At 47.8% G+C, this 19,084-nt stretch overlaps 1 protein-coding gene across 1 annotated transcript in view; it reads right to left on the bottom strand.

The window, feature by feature from the left end:
• The window catches only part of arhgef10 (Rho guanine nucleotide exchange factor (GEF) 10), a 372,032-nt gene that overhangs the window by 90,846 nt on the left and 262,102 nt on the right, over positions 1-19,084 (bottom strand). Inside the window, 3 exon segments of the mRNA XM_038800413.1 lie at positions 2,602-2,759; positions 6,209-6,432; positions 18,555-18,638. Coding sequence (XP_038656341.1) covers positions 2,602-2,759; positions 6,209-6,432; positions 18,555-18,638 — 466 coding nt within the window.

Here is a 19,084-nt window from a genome sequence, read left to right as displayed (position 1 = left end):
AGAAACTAACACGCAGCCAGTAGTGTGACCCTGTTCTGGCAGCTGTTCAAAACACTCTGACCGAGACCAGTAACTGTGATATACACACCCATTAAATGGTTGGGACTTTGAACCACATTTTAGAATAAAGGTAACGACACTTGGCTGAATGGAAAATTCCTTCAACTAATATTAACTGGTTCAATTGCTGCTAATGGGACCACAAGTTTGCTCACCATGAACGCAGGAAGGAACATTAGTTTAGACAGTCGTAATGTGGTCTTCAGTAATTAGTAGTCTTCGCACAAAATTGCCATAATTTATGACTAATTGGTATTATTAAGCAGTTTCACCCTTGAGCAGCAGAACATTTAGCGGTATGAGTGGGAAGGGGCAAAGGGAGGTATAGAAGGGCAATGCAAAATACTGAAAGGTCAAGGGTCAAGTTTCAGCTGACAATCTTCAGACCAGTACAAAGAATCAACATGACATCCATTACAAAGTGAAATATTAAAACCCTTCCCCCATCAACCACCCACTCCTTCAAGCAAAAGACAATGGGTGCATGCATTGACTTCTTCCAGGACAGTTACGTCAGCAGGGGGAGCGGGAGGGTTTAGGGTTAACAAGAAAAAGTGGAGGCAGGGAGGGTGGGGGGGTTTTTACATGGCACCTTGATCTCCGAGGCAACTGAAACAATCCCTGACCTCTCCCGCAAGCCCCACCGCACTATGGGAGAGTCCCCTGGGCACCAACCTGCCCAAAGGGCATGCATCTGGGGTCCTCCGATTTCCTGGGAGACTCCCACAAGTGCCATTCCATCTGGTCCCCGTGTGTGGGGACCAACACGAAATATCACTCTTCCGAGGTCTCTGAGGCAAAAGGGTTGAATCCCTCACGTACCTCGGGAATCAGCACAATAAAGTGAGGCTTACTGCCTCGCCCTAATATGCAGATTTACCAAAAAGTGGGCGGGACTTACATCCCAACATCTCAAATTCACAATGGATCTTGCGAGGCATGGCAAGTCGGTTAGATCGCAGGAGCGGGGTCTCCGGTCTTTCAACGGCCACGCTGCACCAGGGCAAGCTGCTTTTCCGGTTCAACGTGGCCGTAGGATCGCACCCAACATAGGAGTTAACAAGGAATGAGGAAAATATTTTGGCTTCATGGAACTTTATCTGCGAGTACATGTTTAATATGGACCCTCCTTTCTTCAAATGTGAGAAGGCCATTAATTTTTCTGATTTTCTGAAATTGCTCGCGAAGAAATGGACCCCAGTTATTGTTGTGATTTGGGATACAGTACCAAGAAGGGTATTGGAAACAAGTTTAACAGTAACTGGAGAAGGGACCTGGATAAATACTTAAAAAGGGAGCATTTATAGAACTATGGGAAAAGAGCCCGAGATTGGGACGAATTGGGTAGCTCTTTCAAAAGAACCAGTACAGGAACAATGAGCCAAATAGCCTTCTTCTGTGCTGTACAATGCAATGATACTATGGTTCAAAGTGAACTTGGGGTGTTGTGCTTTACACAAGCCTTGATTTGAATTCAGCTCTATTTGCTGATTCCTCTACTTGATAGATGCCGAGTGGGTGGAACCACCACCTGGGAATCAGTGCTCACTCCACGCGGGGGAAATGTTTAACCATAGGCCTCAGGGCCTGCAGCAGTGAAAATTCCAGGTGTTTGTTATTTTGTGGTTTGCTGCTGAAATAAAATCCAAGTGGTTTCCACAATCTGCTGGGTAACTGTGGGGGTGGTTGGGGGAAGTGATGGCATGATCTCCTCAGCCTACTGTTCCGGATATTAGGTCCTAACTGGAGGGAAAACTGGCTCCACCATTCTAAGCATTCCAATATTCCATTAAAAATAATATAGTAAGAGCAAAGGAGACTTTGTCTGGTTTGTAACCTATCTAACTAAATTACCAGAATAAAGTTGCAATATTTATTGTAATTGCTTTAATCATTTAAAAAAAAGCTTTCCGGGCAATCCATGTATTTCTTCAGCAAAAGCTTCACTTCCAAATTACTCTGTGATTGGCTGAATCACAGATATGGAATTTTCATCAAAAATTACATAAAATCTAACTTTAGCTAATGTTTTCGGCACCTTTTAAAAAACAAGGGGACACTCAAATTTTTCAACTTCGTACATGACGTATCAGCAACTATTATTAAATAAAAATTACATTATTTTTGGGGCTTTGTGTAGGTATGTGTAAAATCTTGAAAGAATATGTTTATTTTATTTCTGAGGACCAACCATGGGGTCTACTTGATTCAGTATAGATGTAGACATTTAATAAGAAAGAAATCCCGAGAGTTCATACAAAATGGATTATGCCTGCTGAGTAAAAGGCTATACATTTCAACCCACATTCATATTTTAATTATCCAAGTAACTTTTCAAAATAAATCGAGGTGAATTATGTGAAGATCAAGGGGAAGATCTACTCTGTGTCCTGCTGTGTTTCTACGTTCATGAAACATGTTACCGAGGACGAAAACCGAAACAGGAAAAAGTAGCTTACGTTTCCAGCTTAAAAGATTCAAGAAAATGGTCGCAAGTAAATCTCGGGAGCGGTGCATAACGAACAGATGACATTGACCCACCTTCTGCCTTGGTATAGATGGCAATATTTCCATTGACAAGTCCAGCATACAGGCACCGTAACTTGTACCCCAGGCTCACCACTGTGGATTTATCTGGAGCAAAGAAATGCTGCAGCCGCACTTTTTTCGAAGATTGATTGCTCTTGTACACGGAAATGCTAGAGGAGGATTAAAAAAAAGGAAGAATGTTCCAATCACAGTCAGATGTAATACAATGCTATAAAAACAGGGCATCTAATTAAATGTTTGACCCCAGTTTTATTCAGTGGAACTTGTGTGAGTAGCTCTTCACTTTGTGCGGTAGTGTAAAACAGGTGATAACAAATCAGGAGCCCATCACACCTGATTTTATCTGCATTGAAGTCAATGGAAAATAAAAATGGGAGAAATTTAAAATAGGCTGCTGACTCCATCAACTAATTTGCACTATCTTGCAAAGTCAAGATTTTCCCCATGCTGTCTACATTGGTTTCCATTCACATGCTGTGTTCCTTTTACAGTTGATCTTCCTAGAACCAGAATGTGTCTGTCAGGGCAAGGGAATTCATGAAAAAATTTTACTTTTCTCCCCGATGTATTTTGGAAAGTTTTACATTTTCATACACTTCACGAATGCCACTTTAAGCGTTGTTGACTAAAATGGAGACTTGGCAAATTGCACAAGCTGCAATCCAACGTCATCATGCAGCCTAACCAATTAACAAGCTATTGAGTGTGTTATGGAACCAGTTGTATGTCATTTTCATTTGTCTACTTACACCTCTCCGGCGTCGGACGAGTAAACGTTTGGCAAAAGTTTAGAGCAGGTATGAGGAGACAGTATAAAAGGGGAAGTAATGGCCATCCTGTGGGACCATGGCTGCCTGTATCAGCAGAGTCTACTGGTGAAGTTGGCACCTTTTGTATCTTTTGCTGCAGATTAAATTCAATGTACGCTGTTGCAAATAAAAATCAAATATATTGGTGTCAGCGGGGGAAGGGGCAGGGGGTTCCCACAGGTATGAAGTAACTAACTGTAGAAAAGTTGTCTGTGACTAAAGTGGAACTGTGTTTCAGTGACTTGTGCCTTGATGTCCACGTGAACTGGATGCTGTGAATAGTAAAATCCTGGAGTCAATTAGGGGATAATCACTGTTGGGAAATACATAATACCTCCCCTTCAGAGAAAGCTAGGATACCAAACTCAGAAGATAGTGACACGGTATGGCCGGCTTTACTTCTCAGTCTTTTTATTACAACTTTTTTCAAACATTGTGTGTTATCTGTTAGATTCACCATCTGTTCAGTTGTAACTTGTTGCTGTTTTATGATTGACATTTGAGCTCATTATTCTAGCGTGATATGTTTGGGGTGTAACTGCTTACTAGATGCAATACTGATAGCATATTCATATGAAACTGCAGCTTTGCATTACACATAATGACATGCATATTTAGAATAAAGTATATGAACTAAAATCTGATTAAGTTCTATTCTGGTAATATTTAACAGCAAGCATTTGTCTACACACTCTGCAATAGTGTCATGCAATCTTTAACCTTAAATCTATGAAATCCTGGCCGGATTCTCTGAAAATGTGGTAAGTGTTGACACCGGCGTCAACGGGCCTCTTGGCCCAGCGATTCTGTTGCCCACAGGGTGTCAGCACGGCGCTGGAGTGCTCTGTGCTGCTTCAGCTGCCGTACACGGTCTGCACTGCTCGCCGCAGGTCCACTCATGCGCGCGGCGGCCGCTTGTGCACGGCGCCGTGCAACGTGGCAGAGCCACACAATGGGCTGGCACAGAAGGTAAGCCCCCCCACGGATCACGTGCCTGGCGGCCGTGGAGGATCCCCCAGATTCTGATCCTCCCGCCTCCCCACCAGTTTGGTCACCATGGCCGTGGGTCCGAGCTCCCAGGGTGGAACCATGTTAGAACTATGCCGACGAAAACTCGGCTGTCGATCACAGAGTATCGCCGCGGGGGTCTCTTTCATCGGCCCCCGATCTGCGCCACGTCGGAGAATCGCGTCCCACCATCGGACCGGCGTCATCTCCGATTCTCCGAGCCGTCGCGGGCTCGGAGAACCCCAGCCCCTGGCTTTATAATTTTCCATTAATTCACGACAGAAGATGAAAATTCAACATTTAGCTTGTAAAAAAGTGTTACATGGAAACAATGAAAAATGCTGCAAAATGTGAGTGGGGCTTAATTTTTTTTTTAAAAATTACTTGAACAGAAAGTAAAAGTATTTGGTTTGAAAATCAGCCACCCAAGAGTCTGTGAATATATCACCCGACCACTAAATGGTATCTATGGTCTCACGTATTTACAACAAACTATGTCAAAGAGCTTCAGATGAATTGGAAAGGATCTAGTCAAAACAAGGCTCCAGTGTTCAAGGATTGTTTGTACAAAAGCCTTTTGTGTCATAGTTTGGAGTTCTCAGGTTACTTTGGCTGAGAATATTTCAATCTTGGTTAAAGGCACATGACTGCAGGGTTTAAACACTGCAGCAAACAAAGCTGGGACAAGATATTACCATTGCAAAGGTTCGCCAATCTGTGATTACACCTCTTTAGGATAAGAAGATCATGTACTATTGTTAAAAAAATCAACACATATGGTTATTCTGTTGTTATGTAGCATGGGTTTAAGCAATTTCCCCCATCACCAGATTTCCGCCAGATTTCTCAGGCCATACAGCCAAAACCATAGGGAAGCTAACCTGCCCCAGGACATAGAACATAGAGTACAGAAGGCATCTGCCAACGGTTGGAATTCTCCAGTCCTTGCCATTCAATTTTCCTGCCAGCAGCTCACCCCGCCAACAGGTTTCGCGACGGCATGGGGTGATTACAATGGGAAATCCCATTGACAGTCCTGCCACCAGTGAATGGCACGTTGCTGAGAGACACGCTACTGAGGGGCCGGAGAATCCAGCCCAATATATCAGTGGCACACTGATTGGAAGGCATGGGACAGTAGCCCAGGGACAGTTCTTCTTATTAACCCACCTTCCAGTTAGAAAGTGCACTGGGCAGAAAGTTTCCAAAATTACTGCAGCTAAGATTAGATCCTCAACAACTTAAAGTTATAACGCTGGCACAGAATGCTGCTGAGAAATGAAATATTTAAACCGATAGTGTTTGATTAATCAGAATTAGACTAATGCTAGGTTAGGGCTGGGCAATAAATGCTGGCCTTGCCAGGGGTATTCATATTCCATCAAGGAATTAAAAAGAATTTGTGTGTATTATTGTGAGGCACTCCTTTCCCTCTCATCTCTGTAAATGGCAGGCAGGTACATTTTGGAAGTATTTTTATTAGGAAAAACATGGGTAAATAACAATATTAATTAATAGCTTTGGTTTTAAATATCGACAGGCTATTGGATGATTTTCTTATCTTTTGAAAGCGGAAACCATATTGTTATTCCTAGCAGAGAAAGCGATGCTATCGGATGAATCTGCTTTCACAAGGAATCCATAATTTTGTCATTTACATTCAGCTTGTTGGACTGAACCAAGGAAGAAACAGCAGCAGCAGCCAAGTGTATCCTGCCTATTGTGCATTTGATCGATTTTATATTTAATCACTGTCTATTCTTTTTCATTGCATATCTCACCTTCCTTCCTCCATGCCAAGACAGATGGTTGGGGTTTCAGTGGCCTTTGTAGTTGTAGATTCGGAGTCAGGAAAGACATCAGAGTCTTCTGGTTTGTCATCATCTGGGACGTACGCCATAGCCAGTATACGAGACTCAACATTGAAACATTCAATAACTTTAGGATTGGAATTATGAAGTGTGACTATGGTGATCTGTCCCATTTGATTGGTGCAACTTCCAATCTGCTCATTAAAAGTAGAGAATAAGCCATTCATAAATCTGACAATCTTCATAATCTTATGCATTATTTACAAAGCTTTGCATCCAAAAAAACATCAGCAAGTCAGTGGAATAAAACAACACGACTAAAGCTCCACAGAACATCCAACAGGAGTTAAGAAAGGCAGGGACAAGACATTATTGCCAATCTTGACGCAACTGAGATTACAGGAAATTGAACAATCTGTAAACTAGATTTTTTGATACGCTAGTGCTTTCTGAAATATTCAATAATTTTTAGTTTTAAGTTGTTAAGAGTTGGCTGCAATGATTGGCCGAATCAGATTCATGCAAATTCCAATAAACTTGTTAAACAGCTTGAAAAAAAAGAGAGCAATTTGTCATTAGCGCCCTTTTAATCACTTGCTTTACTTGCATTGTTGAATATCAATAGAAAATATTTGAATTTGCTACATGCTTGAATTCTCTATACGCTTGCACAATGCATGGCACAACATGAAACCAAAGGAGAGGAAAATATCAGCTACTTCATCGTGCCAAACTGTTACAGTGTAATTTCTCAACACAATGGTCTTGATCTACCTCATCTCTCCAAATTGGCCTTGCCAATCAGAGGAGAAAAGACGACTTGAGAAATGAAATGAAAATCGCTTATTGTCACGAGTAGCCTTCAATGAAGTTACTGTGAAAAGCCCCTAGTCGCCACATTCTGGCACCTGTCCGGGGAGGCTGGTACGGGAATCGAACCGTGCTGCTGGCCTGCTTGACCTGCTTTAAAAGCCAGCGATTAGCCCTGTGAGCTAAACCAGACCGAGAAGAGAAAATAAACCTCTGGGAAATATCAATCAAACAAGTGCCCGGAGGCTTGGTTATCTGGAAACACATCCCAGGGGACCTATCTGTATGAATAGTGTGATTGCAGAAAGTGTAGTTCATGAGGTTGGTGAGCTGCAGGCCCCATACATGTGAGGGGATATGTCGCGGTGAGATCTAGCTCAGAAAAAGGGGGTGGGGTGGAGTTGGATGGCTAACATTCCTGAGTGTATGCCATTCAGCAAAGAGAAGGAAGGGATTAAAAAAGGAGGAGCAGTAGTTTTGATTAAGGAGGATACAATGCTAGAAAGAGAGGGCATGATTCAACCAAAGAAATTCTGAGGGTGCGATTCAGTGGACCAAGGTTAAGTCCGCTTTTGGGCACTTTAGGTGAGGTGTTTCATGTCGGTGAGATCGTGGCCTGCATTCAACGACTCTTTAGTGCCAAAAATGAGTCCCCATGCGAAACTCATCATTCTTGGCTCCCTTCTCGTCTGATTTGCACGACTCATGGCTCAGCGTTTCACCGCAAAGGGGGAGCTGCTTTTGAAAGCTCCCTCACCACTAACTCCCAGTAAACAAATAAGCATGGCAACGTGCAAATCTGCTCCTCGCTTTCGGATGCCAACCTGATCAGGCTTCTTGATGTGGATGAGAGGTGGGGCACCTGTTGCCCGAGGGAGTCAAAGAACCAGCAGCAGAGTCAGCAATGCCGCCTGGGAGGAAATGGCAGCTGCTGTCAGCACTGGCAGCATGACCAGGAGGACTGCCATCCAACATAACAAGAAGTCGAACGATCTCTAATGAGTTGCAAGTGTAAGTTATCACCTCTCTCCTGATATCAGTTCTGTCTGTCACCCCTCAAATTTCCAAATCCCTCTCCTTCCCCCAATTCACTGGCAGATATCTCACACCCTCCCCACATCTGATCTTCAAGCTTGTTCCTCAGAACCCCCTGGCACCCACCAGCACAATCCCTTCATGTCTAGGTTCCATGCCCACACATGCCACCTGCTATAGACCCCCCTGACCCATCAAGCGTGTGGCTCACAATTCCCTCTCTTTGTCCCCGCACGAGAAGATAGCCCATAATAAGAGGGAAAGGACGAAGATGGAGGGATGAGCTGACGGACAAAGCCCTGTCCAAGGAGAATCTGGAGACGATGAGGCCTCCCTGATCCTCCTCACATGTAAGACCATAAGCCATAGGAGCAGAATTAGGCTATTCAACCCATCAAGTCTGCTCCGTTATTATTCAATCAAGGCTGATATGTTTCTCTTCCCCATTCTCCTGCCTTCTCCCCATAACCCCTAATCCCCTTACTAATCAAGAACGTATCTGTCTCTGTCTTACAGACACTCAGTGATTTGGCTCCACAGCCTTCTATGGCAAAAAGTTCCAAGATTCACCACCCTCTGGCTGAAGAAATTCCTCCTCATCTCAGTTTTAAAGGATCGTCCCTTCAGTCTGAGACTGTGGCACTGGGTTCTAGTTTTTCATACTAGTGGAAACATCCTCTAATCATCGACTCTATCTACGCGTTAACTATCTTGGACCCTCATCACAGCCTAACTTCCAATCTCTGGCTCCTCCTTAGGCTCATCCTCCAGCCCCTCCTGGTCTGCATCCTCCTCCTCAGACGACACCGCATGTCCCTCCATCCACTCCTCCTCCAGCATGCCATATCCTCAGCGAATGTCCTGTGTCCCTGACGAGCCAATCCGTAATCCTGGTATGGTCCTCAAAGCCACAGGGAATCTCCCAGTGTCCCATGTGTAGCTGCCATAGGATGTAGCTGTCATGCGCGCTCCCAGGGTAGTGGGCACACAGGTGCATGATTTTGAGGTGGTGGTCGCACACGATCTGAACATTCAAGGAGTGGAACCACTTCCGGTTAATATAAGGAACTCCCTGATGCCCCGGTGCTTGCAGCATGACATGTGTGCCTTCAATCGCCTTCTGGACCCGAGGCATCCCAGCAATGGCAGCAAATTCTGCAGCCCGGGCATGTTGGTGAGCTTGGTTAAACTTAGAAGGTGATGTAGTCTGATGCCCAGGAATACAGAGCATCCATCACCTCCTAGTGACTGTGATATGCCACATAGGTCCCTGCTCAAGCCCTAGAATGACCCAGTGACATAGAGGTTTATGGCTGCAGTGACCTTCACGGTGAGATGGATTCTTCTGTGGCATATGTTATCTGTCAGCTCATGGAATAGCCAACAGCGGCTGTACACTTTGTTTAGTCGCTGGCTTCCCCTTTCTGGCTCCCTTCTCAGCCTGATAGGTGGCCAGGACTTCAGTATGTGCAGCGGACCCTGGCTGAGTTGGCATTGCTGCCTTCTACATGTCTGCCCACCTCAGCAGCAACATTGTTTTATCTGGAAGGAATTGGAGAAGGTGAGAGACCAACAATCAGTTAGGGCTTTCAAATCCCCCAAGCCATTTACTATGACTGTCCTGCCTTCTCTCAGAGTGGAATCCAGTGAGCCAGCTGTGCTGGAAAACCTTGCTCTGCGCACTCACTCCCCGCCACATCAGGAGCCCCTAAAACCTAGACTGCAGACTTCTGCTAGGAACATTAGCTGCCCTCTACTCATCCAAATACTTACCCTTTGACCGCGAGAGGATCCTCAATGATGAATCCCGCTCTTTAGTGTTTGATTGTTGGCAGCTGCCTCTATAGTACTGATGCTCCTCGAGTACAGGCACACTGTAGGTGGGTAGCACAAGTAGATAGCACTGTGGCTTCACAGCGCCAGGGTCCCAGGTTCGATTCCCAGCTGGGTCACTATCTGTGCGGAGTCTGCACGTTCTCCCCGTGCCTGCGTGGGTTTCCTCCGGGTGCTCCGGTTTCCTCCCACAGTCCAAAGGCGTGCAGATTAGGTGGATTGGCCATGATAAATTGCCCTTAGTGACCAAAAAGGTTAGGTTATTGGGTTACAGGGATAGGGTGGAAGTGAGGGCTTAAGTGGGTCGGTGCAGACTCGATGGGCTGAATGGCCTCCTTCCGCACTGTATGTTCTATGTAGGCATCATGTTTGCTGGACACGGAGTGTACTAATCATCCTCTGAGACATGGTACCTGTGCCTTTGAGGAGTGCTATCACAACTAACAAGGCCAACTCTTCATTTGACATCGCCTCCAGTTGTGACGCAAGAGGCTGGTCACAGTCAAGGAGGGTGAAATTGACTTTCAGGAGAAAATCCACTGCAGGGCTCTGTCCTGTAAGAGTCTGATGGGACAGAAAGGCTGCAGCTGTGATTATCCCTGTTGTGGGTCTGCACAATATTTAACGGTATCTTGAAGGCCTTACAAACGCAAAGCACCGCACCACCCCTCCCCCAACCCAGGGACGACCCCCGACCTGGAATGCTCCAGCCCCTCCGAACAATCCCAACCCCCCCTGAAGGGAACCTCTCTCACCCCAAACACTGGGGCAGCAGCTACGGTGCCCTTGAGCTGCATGCCGGAAAATGGAAAGGGGTACTCACCTCCTCACTTCCGTTCAGTTACATTGGGCCATACGAGGGGTACGAAATGACGCTTGTTTGACTTCTCAGTGGGGAGCTGGCTAATTCCTGGGAGGCCACTGCATTTGACTTCAATCTTATTAGTGTGATCCAGAACTCGCCATCAGAAGCGGGCGGATGAATCGCAAAATGGTTTGCTTCCGGCGCGAATCTCGATTTTACCCTCCGCCTATTCACCCGGCACGCTCAGATCCGCGATAGGCACAAGGCAGTCGTTGAATCGTGGCCTAAAGTGATCTAGACCTGGATTCACCCACAATTTTTGGGCCTTGAGGAGCTTCTCCCTGGTCTAGCCCACACCTTAGAAATGTTTTCAGCGGTGGGGAGCTGAACCCGTGGGGAGACCACCTCCTCAGAGATCAGGGTGTCATTTTCTATTATCTCTAAGTGAGCTCGAGGATCATCTCCTCCCCCTCTCTCCCCCACCCCCAGACATGGGTATGTCCAATTGAGGACATCCCGCTATGCGGTCGCTGAGGGCCCCCCCTTTTTCAGGCCCCCCACACCACCTTATGAAACCCCCCCCTTTCAGGAACCCCCTTCACCCCACAAACCTTCATACCCCCTTCAACCTCGCACACCACATCCCTCTCACCCCCGCCCCTTTCATGGCCATGACTCCCTCAGGCCATGACCCTTCACAATTCCAACTGCGCACTGCCAGGATGCTTGGATGCCAGTGCGAGTGCCAGGCTACTGCTCTGCCCCCAACCAGCCACGGAGCTCCAATGCCTCTGAGACCCCCGGAGTAGCCATCACGCCTGGTCCCTGCATGTTGGCTGAATGCGCCCTCAAGTATGCCGCACTTATTTGATTGAGTCTAATGGCCCAGTGAGGTCGTCATCCAGATCACGCCAGGCAACGTGAGTTGGGTGACGCGTGTGAGGTTTTGCGGCAGGCGCAAGGCCCGACTTGGGCCTATCCAGCAAAGCTCTTGGTACGTAACGATCGGCATCGGGTGCAACACGGTGATTGAATCGCACCCAGAATGTCTTTAAGGTGTCAATAACAGAATCAGCTTGTTTGGTGTTCACAAAAATGGGGGGGGGGGGGGGCGCATTTTCACTGGGAAGGGGAGGTGGGTTTGGGTGCATACATGGAGGCAAATTCCTTTAGGTTTACACTTTGTGACACTGGGTCTGTGTCGCAATACAATCCCGCTCTTTTCCAGGTTTCATCCGAGTGGTTTTGAAGGTGAGCGGGCACAATATTCGGACTGCCATGAAGGTAATTAGAATATGCTGCAGACAAGCAGTTCTGTGTTTCTTTAACCGTGTACTCTAGCTTTACGCTAGTGAACCGATTCCTAGAGCTGGGAACAGCTCTCTGGGTCAGCAAGGCCAGTGCACAGCAGGCAGTGCTTCTCCACTGAAGCGAACAGGCTGGATAGCCTCAGATCAGTGAAGCGGTTTTCCAATGTATGACAGGTGATTCCGGACTCCTTTGAAGTCACTTCACCTCCATTGCACTTCATCCACATCCAGCTGCAGATCCCAGCTGCCAGCCTTCATCATGACATGGGAGCAGTTTATGTAACTCTTCTTTGCACCTCTCAAGATGAACAAAAGGAGAAGCAGAGCCAATACTACAGTGCCTGGACACTGGTGCCAGCTGCCTTTAGCTCAGCTATATGCCCTTCCACAGATTAGAGGGGATGGACACAGAGATCCAGATCAAAGGTCGTCAGACTCCCAACATAATGTCTGTAGGTAGAGGAGCAGATCCCTCAACAAAACTGAGCACCAGTGCTAAAGGCTTTTACAGTAGATCTCTGCTGACACCTGGAACAAGCAGTGGGACAGCTGGATATGCACTGTCAGTGACCATTAAGGTGGCTGTCACTAGAAAAGGTCACCTCACTGCAGCTCCTCCGATCTTGCAACAGGACCACCAGGTAATAGAGAGAGGTCCGGTAACATTCCCAGTCTCCTCTCCATGCCTCTGGTGACTGTAGCCTCAAATATGCATGTTTGTCCACCCTTTCTGTCCCCTGCTGGGATCCCTTTAATTACACATCCTTCCTTTGACAGATCCAGCACATGACCCCGCCTGGCCTCCCTGATTGGCCAGGGAACCCAGAAGTGGGATGCAAAAAACCATGGGCGGAATTCTCCGCTCCCGCAATAAATCGGGAAGGCCGTCGTGAACTCGGCCGAGTTTCACGACGGCCTCGGAGGCCGCTTCTCTCACCTTATTCACCCCTACCCGGGGGGCTAGGGGCGGCGCTCCGTTATTCTCGGCCGCCGGGCTTGAGGCTTGCGTCAAGGCGGCGCGCCGAGAATGACGCGACGGCGGCGCCTATGTGATGTCAGCCGCGCATGTGCAGGTTGGCCGGCTCCAACCCGCGCATGCGCGGCTGACGCCACAACAGCTGACGGCTCCAACCCGCGCATGCGTGGTTGTTGTCTTCCCCTCCGCTGCCCCGCAAGACGTGGCGGCTTGATCTTGCAGGGCGGCGGAGGGGAAAGTGTGCGCCGCTTTGAGACGCCGGTGCGACGATCGGTGGGCACCGATCGCAGGCCAGTCCCCTCCCGAGCACGGCCGTGGTGCTCACTCCCCTCTACGCCCCCCACAAGCTTCAAACGGCACATTGGCGCCCATGTTCACAAAGGCAATGACCAGGTGTGTTTGCCACCGTCGTGAACCGGTCGGGAACGGCAGGCCGCTCGGCCGGATCGCCGTGAAAAACGGCGAGCTGCGATTCTTCCGAGCGGGGGGTGGGAGAATCGCGGGGGGCGCCAGGGGGGCGTGTCGTGAGTCGCCCGGCACTCCTGCGATTCTCCCACCCGGCGTGGGGAGCGGAGAATTCCGCCCCCAGGGACAGCTAAGTAGCTCATAAAAATGGAGAGGCAATCTCCATTAAACATCGATGGTGGGGATGATTTTAGAAACAATAATTCAAGAGACAATTAGTAGCCACTTGGAGCAATAAAACAGGAGCCAACTTGGATTTATTGAGGGCAAATTGTGTTCGACTAACTTGAATAAGTTTTTCGATGTGGTAAAAGAAAGAGTGGAGGAGGGCAGTGCAGTTGCATGTATGGACTTTCAAAAGATGTATCATAGCATAGAGTATTGGCTTTGATTTAAGCCAGTGGAATAGGAAGGATAGTACCAGCATGGGTACAAAAATGGTTGAAGCAGAAACCTGGTTAAGGATAGAACAAAGAACAAAGAAAAGTACAGCACACAGGAACAGGCCCTTCGGCCCTCCAAGCCTGCGCCGACCATGCTGCCCGTCTAAACTAAAATCTTCTACACTTCCGGGGTCCATATCCCTCTATTCCCATCCTATTCATGTATTTGTCAAGATGCCCCGTAAACGTCACTATCGTCCCACCTCCTCCGGTAGCGAGTTCCAGGCACCCACTACCCTCTGTGTAAAAATACTTGCCTCGCACATCTCCTCTAAACCTTGCCCCTCACACCTTAAAACCTATGCCCCCTAGTAATTGACCCCTCCACCCTGGGAAAAAGTCTCTGACCATCCACTCTGTCTATGCCCCTCATAATTTTGTAGCCCTCTATTAGGTCGCCCCTCAACCTCATTCGTTCCAGTGAGAACAAACCGAGTTTATTCACAAACCGAGTTTATTCACAAACCGAGTTTATTCACAAACCGAGTTTATTCCAGATAGTTGATAACCAGATGGAAGCAGAGTTGCAGTGAATGACTATATTTTTCACACTGAAAGGAGACAGGCAGTGGAGTTCCAAGGTTCAGGAGGAGGAACGCTGCTGTTTTTGATAATGTACTAATGACTTGGATTTGGGAATACAAGGCACAGTTTCAAAATTTACAGATAACACGAAACTTGGAAGTGGAGTGAATGAGGAAGGTCGTCAGAGGTATCAAAAGGACTTTGATAGGTTTGTGGAATAGGCAAACACAATTTGGTAAGAAAAATGAAAAGAGACAGTTCATATTGAACGGCACAATTTTAAAATATATTGGAGAAGCGGTCTACCTGTGGGTGTTTGTGCATAAATCATTGTTTGTGACAAAAGTTGACAAACAGTCGGGAAAGCATATGAGGTCCTGAGCTTTAAAAACAGAAGCAAAAGCCAGCATGTTAAGCTAAAACACCAGTTTGGCCCCAGCTCTGAGTACTGTGTTCAATTCTGGGCACCACATTTCAGGAAGGCTGTCTAGGCTTTGGGGGAGGGTACAGAAGAGATTTACTGGAATAGCTGCATGGATGAGGGATTATGGTGGACAGAGTGGAGAAGCTGGGGTTGTTCTCCTTAAAACGGAAAGGACTAAGAAGAGATTTGCTGCAGATGTTTGAAATCATAAAGATTTTGTGTCTCTTTTTCCAATGGTCGAGCTGTCGCTAACCAGATAGCACAGATTTAAGGTGAATGATAGAAGAACTGGGGAACATTTTTTACATAATGAATGTCAGGAGGTGGAATGTATGTACTGCTTGATAGGGTGGTAATTTTTTTCTTTTCTCCATTCAAGGACTGGGGGGGGGGGGGGGGGGGGGGGGGGGGGGGTCACTGGTAAGGCCAGCATTCATTAACCATCTCAAAATTCCTTTAAGAAGGCAATGATGAAAACTTCCTGAACCGGTCCAGTCATGTGGTGTAGGTACATCCACAGTGCTGTTGGGCACGGAGTTCCAGAAGTTTTCACTGCAACAATGAATGAAAGATAATATAGCTCCAAGTCAGGATGGTGTGTGGCTTGGCAGAGAATACACAAGATGGCGGTGTTTTCATGATGCAGATGTAGTAGCAGCCTTCAAAAGCGAGTTGGATTAATTGTCAAATTACACAATGGCTGGAACATTCTGGCCATTTACGCCGAAGGAATATTCCGGTCCTGCCCACGGCGCACCTCCTCCGCGTGTTTCCCCGAGGGCGAGGGGTGCATTCAATGGGAAAACTCCATTGACAATGGCGGGACCAGGCGATCTAGCCACTGGCCAATGGCGGGCCGCCGAGTGGCGTGGAAAATCTCTCCTATTATTGGAGGGATAAAGGGAAAGAGCGGAGGATAGGGTCTAACTGGCTGGCTCTTCAAAGAAGCTGTGCAAATGTCCGAATGGCCTCGTTTTGAGTTGCACTATTCTTTGAATCTTATGAGTGTGGTGGTAGGATGGTTATGTTACTGGGCTAGTATTCCAATGAGGCCTGGACTAGTGATTTAGAAACATGGGATGAATTATATGAGTCACCGAGATCACTGCCCACCCAAGTGAAAAGCTGGGAGGAGTCCACACAGGGGAGGAACTGCAGCCCCACAGCTGTTAATAGGATGGAGAAATGAGTTCTGCCCCTGAGGGACTTTGGCCGGGATTCTCCCGAGCCTCTGCGCCGAAATCACGCTTGGCGCAACGGCGGAGAATGTAGCATCAGACCCTTGATTGGGTCCGACGCCTTCCTGCGATTCCGGGGACCGGAGAATCACCGCCAGTCGCGCGCGCAATCGAATTGGCGCCAGTCGGGGGCCATTGAAAGATTCTCCACCGACAACTGGCCGAGTTTCCGCTGGCATGGTTCACTCATGGTTCCACCCGGCAGGTGCGCGGAGTGGCGGCTGCAGACCCAGTCTGCGGCCGCCCTGGTGGGGGGCGGGAGATCCGTCACCGGGTGGGTCCTCCAGGATGGCCAGGCTCGCGATCGGGAGCTACCGATCTGCGAGCGTGCGCGATCTGGGGCGGGGGCCTATATTGTCGGGGTCAGCCCACTGTGTGGGTCCGCCATCTTGTGCGGACCCGCAGCTGGAAGTGCAGGGCCCTATATCGGCAGCCGGAGCTGCGAGGAGCACTCGGGGCCCTGCTGGCCCCCTTCAAAATGGAGAATCGCTCTGGACTTTCTCCACGATTCATGCCAGTTCTCGCGAGGGCGTAGGGAGGTAGACCCATTATCAGAGAATTCCGCCCAGGGAGTCTCACCTCAAAGCTGCCAGCTGATCAGAGATGGTTAGCTCTCAGGTATCGGCAGTGCCACCATGGCAGCACGGTAGCATGGTGGTTAGCATAAATGCTTCACAGCTCCAGCGTCCCAGGTTTGGTTCCCGGCTGGGTCACTGTCTGTGCGGAGTCTGCACGTCCTCCCCGTGTGTGCGTGGGTTTCCTCCGGGTGCTCCGGTTTCCTCCCACAGTTCAAAGATGTGCGGGTTAGGTGGATTGGCCATGCTAAATTGCCAGTAGTGCCCTAAAAAGTAAGGTTTGGGGGGGGGGGGTTGTTGGGTTACGGGTATAGGGTGGATACGTGGGTTGAGTAGGGTGATCATTTGCTCGGCACAACATCGAGGGCCGAAGGGCCTGTTCTGTGCTGTACTGTTCTATGTTCTATGCACTTTAGGTTTCAGGAGGCATTCGGTGATGGATTAGAATTGAGTGGGCTGGATTCTCTGAGCCTCCGCTCCGAATTCGCGATTTTCCCGGAGAATCACTCGGGAGTCTCTCGCATTGAACCATGCGGCGCGAGGGGTCTATAGACAGAGAGACCCCTCCCCCCCCACGATTCTCCGAGGAAAACTGGCCGAGTTCCCAACGGCGTGGTTCAAACAACCTATCGCCCGTCGGGAACGGTCGGTGGCAGCTGCGGATTCAGTCCACGGCCGCCCTGGTGGAGGGGCGAGTGGATCAATCACCGGGGCGGGGGGGGGGGGGGGGGGGGGGGCTTCATGGTCAGCCTGGGGCGATCGGGCATCATGGACCCGTTACTGGTAAAATTGTGGTGGGGGCAGGAGCGTGTCAGTAGGCAGCAGGCAGGAGTGGGGTGCTTAGGCAGTGGGCAGCAGTGGTTGAGAAGGTGGAGAGCAGGTCACAAGCTGGATTTGACATGCTGCACCCAAAACAAAGAACAGAGAACAATACAGCACAGGACCAGGCTCTTCGGCCCTCCAAGCCTGTCCTGGTCATGATACCACCCTTGGCCAAAACCCTCAGCACTTCCTAAAATAAATCTGCATCAAACCTGCCATCAAGGGAGCTTTAAATACAAAGGATGAGTAATGGAGATCACAAACCATTGGACTATTGCTAAAAGCCCATCTGGTTTCATTGAGAAAAGAAACATGAAGTCCTCACCCATTCTGGCCAACATGAAAATTCTGGCCAACAATGCGATTGACTCTTAACTATCTAGCAAGCCACGAAGTTGCATTTAAGAAGGTGTTTCACCACCGCCTTCTCAAGGGCAATTACGGATGGGAAATAAATGTTGGGTTATAAAACTCAGATCCCACAAACAAACTAAATTCTCTCAGTAGCAGTCCACAGAGTGTGATAACTGCAATCAGAAAAGTACAAGTTGCACGTCAGTACAAACCAAATAATTTAAAACAAAATTGCTGCAGTGATCATTTGCTGTTTACTAACATGGTATGGTTTTATCTAAGTTCTACAAGGCTGAACTAGTTAAAAAAAAAGCCAAATGAATATGAAGCACTGGATATTAAATTCACTGAGATCCTATTGCTTTCAGCATTAAGGCAGGGCTTGGGCTGGGGCAGGAAGCAAAGTTAAAGCACAAAGAACATTTTATCAATTGATTGTTCATGACTCCTTGCAAAGAAAAGGCATTACATAAAAATTCTACACCATTGTTCTACACTCGGGCACTGAGAGCACATTATGATATTTCCAAAGGTTCATTAATGTAGTTTAAACAATTCACGCCCAACTGAAGCAGACTTATGAGGAGCAGGCTGGAAAATGGAGCTGATACCAATGATTGGCAATGATCATATTGAATAGTGGAGCTGGATCGAGGGCTATGTGATCTACTCCTGTTCTTATTACTTATATTCTTACTTACCCACAGATATCCATGTTCCATAGAGATGGTATTAGGTGCGTCAGATGCATTACAGCATTCTGGGTTATGAATGGCGCATTCAACCTAAAAAAATAAAATGCGTAACTTGAGGAAAGTATGTTTTTCACAATTTGGCATTGCTTCATGTTAATACACCATGCGAATGGAATGAGTCAGTTGGAAATCACAGTCTATCCTGTTTTTATTCAATATTTGCACATGCATATTTTCTGTCTGGGGGGCGCGGGGAGTAGTGTCACTCCGGTGTGAGGCACAGGAACACTGGCTGACACCTTTTCTTTCTACCTGGCCTTTTGACACTGAGGCAGATTGTCACCGGGCCTGTGGGTGGTATGAGCAGGATATGCACAGACTGGGGACCTTCTTAGCCAGTTGGTTTAGCCTCAGCATGTGTTGCACTTACCCAAATGACAGCCTGCAAAGTGAGTCAGTACTTTAAGGTTACTTTCAGCTGCATGCCAAAACTAGAAGCAAAGGTGACGTTATAAGAATGACAGCATAGTTTCCAA

Source organism: Scyliorhinus canicula, chromosome 6, assembly GCF_902713615.1.
Source record: "Scyliorhinus canicula chromosome 6, sScyCan1.1, whole genome shotgun sequence".
Taxonomy (NCBI): domain Eukaryota; kingdom Metazoa; phylum Chordata; class Chondrichthyes; order Carcharhiniformes; family Scyliorhinidae; genus Scyliorhinus; species Scyliorhinus canicula.
This window is presented reverse-complemented; position numbering and strand designations above follow the sequence as displayed.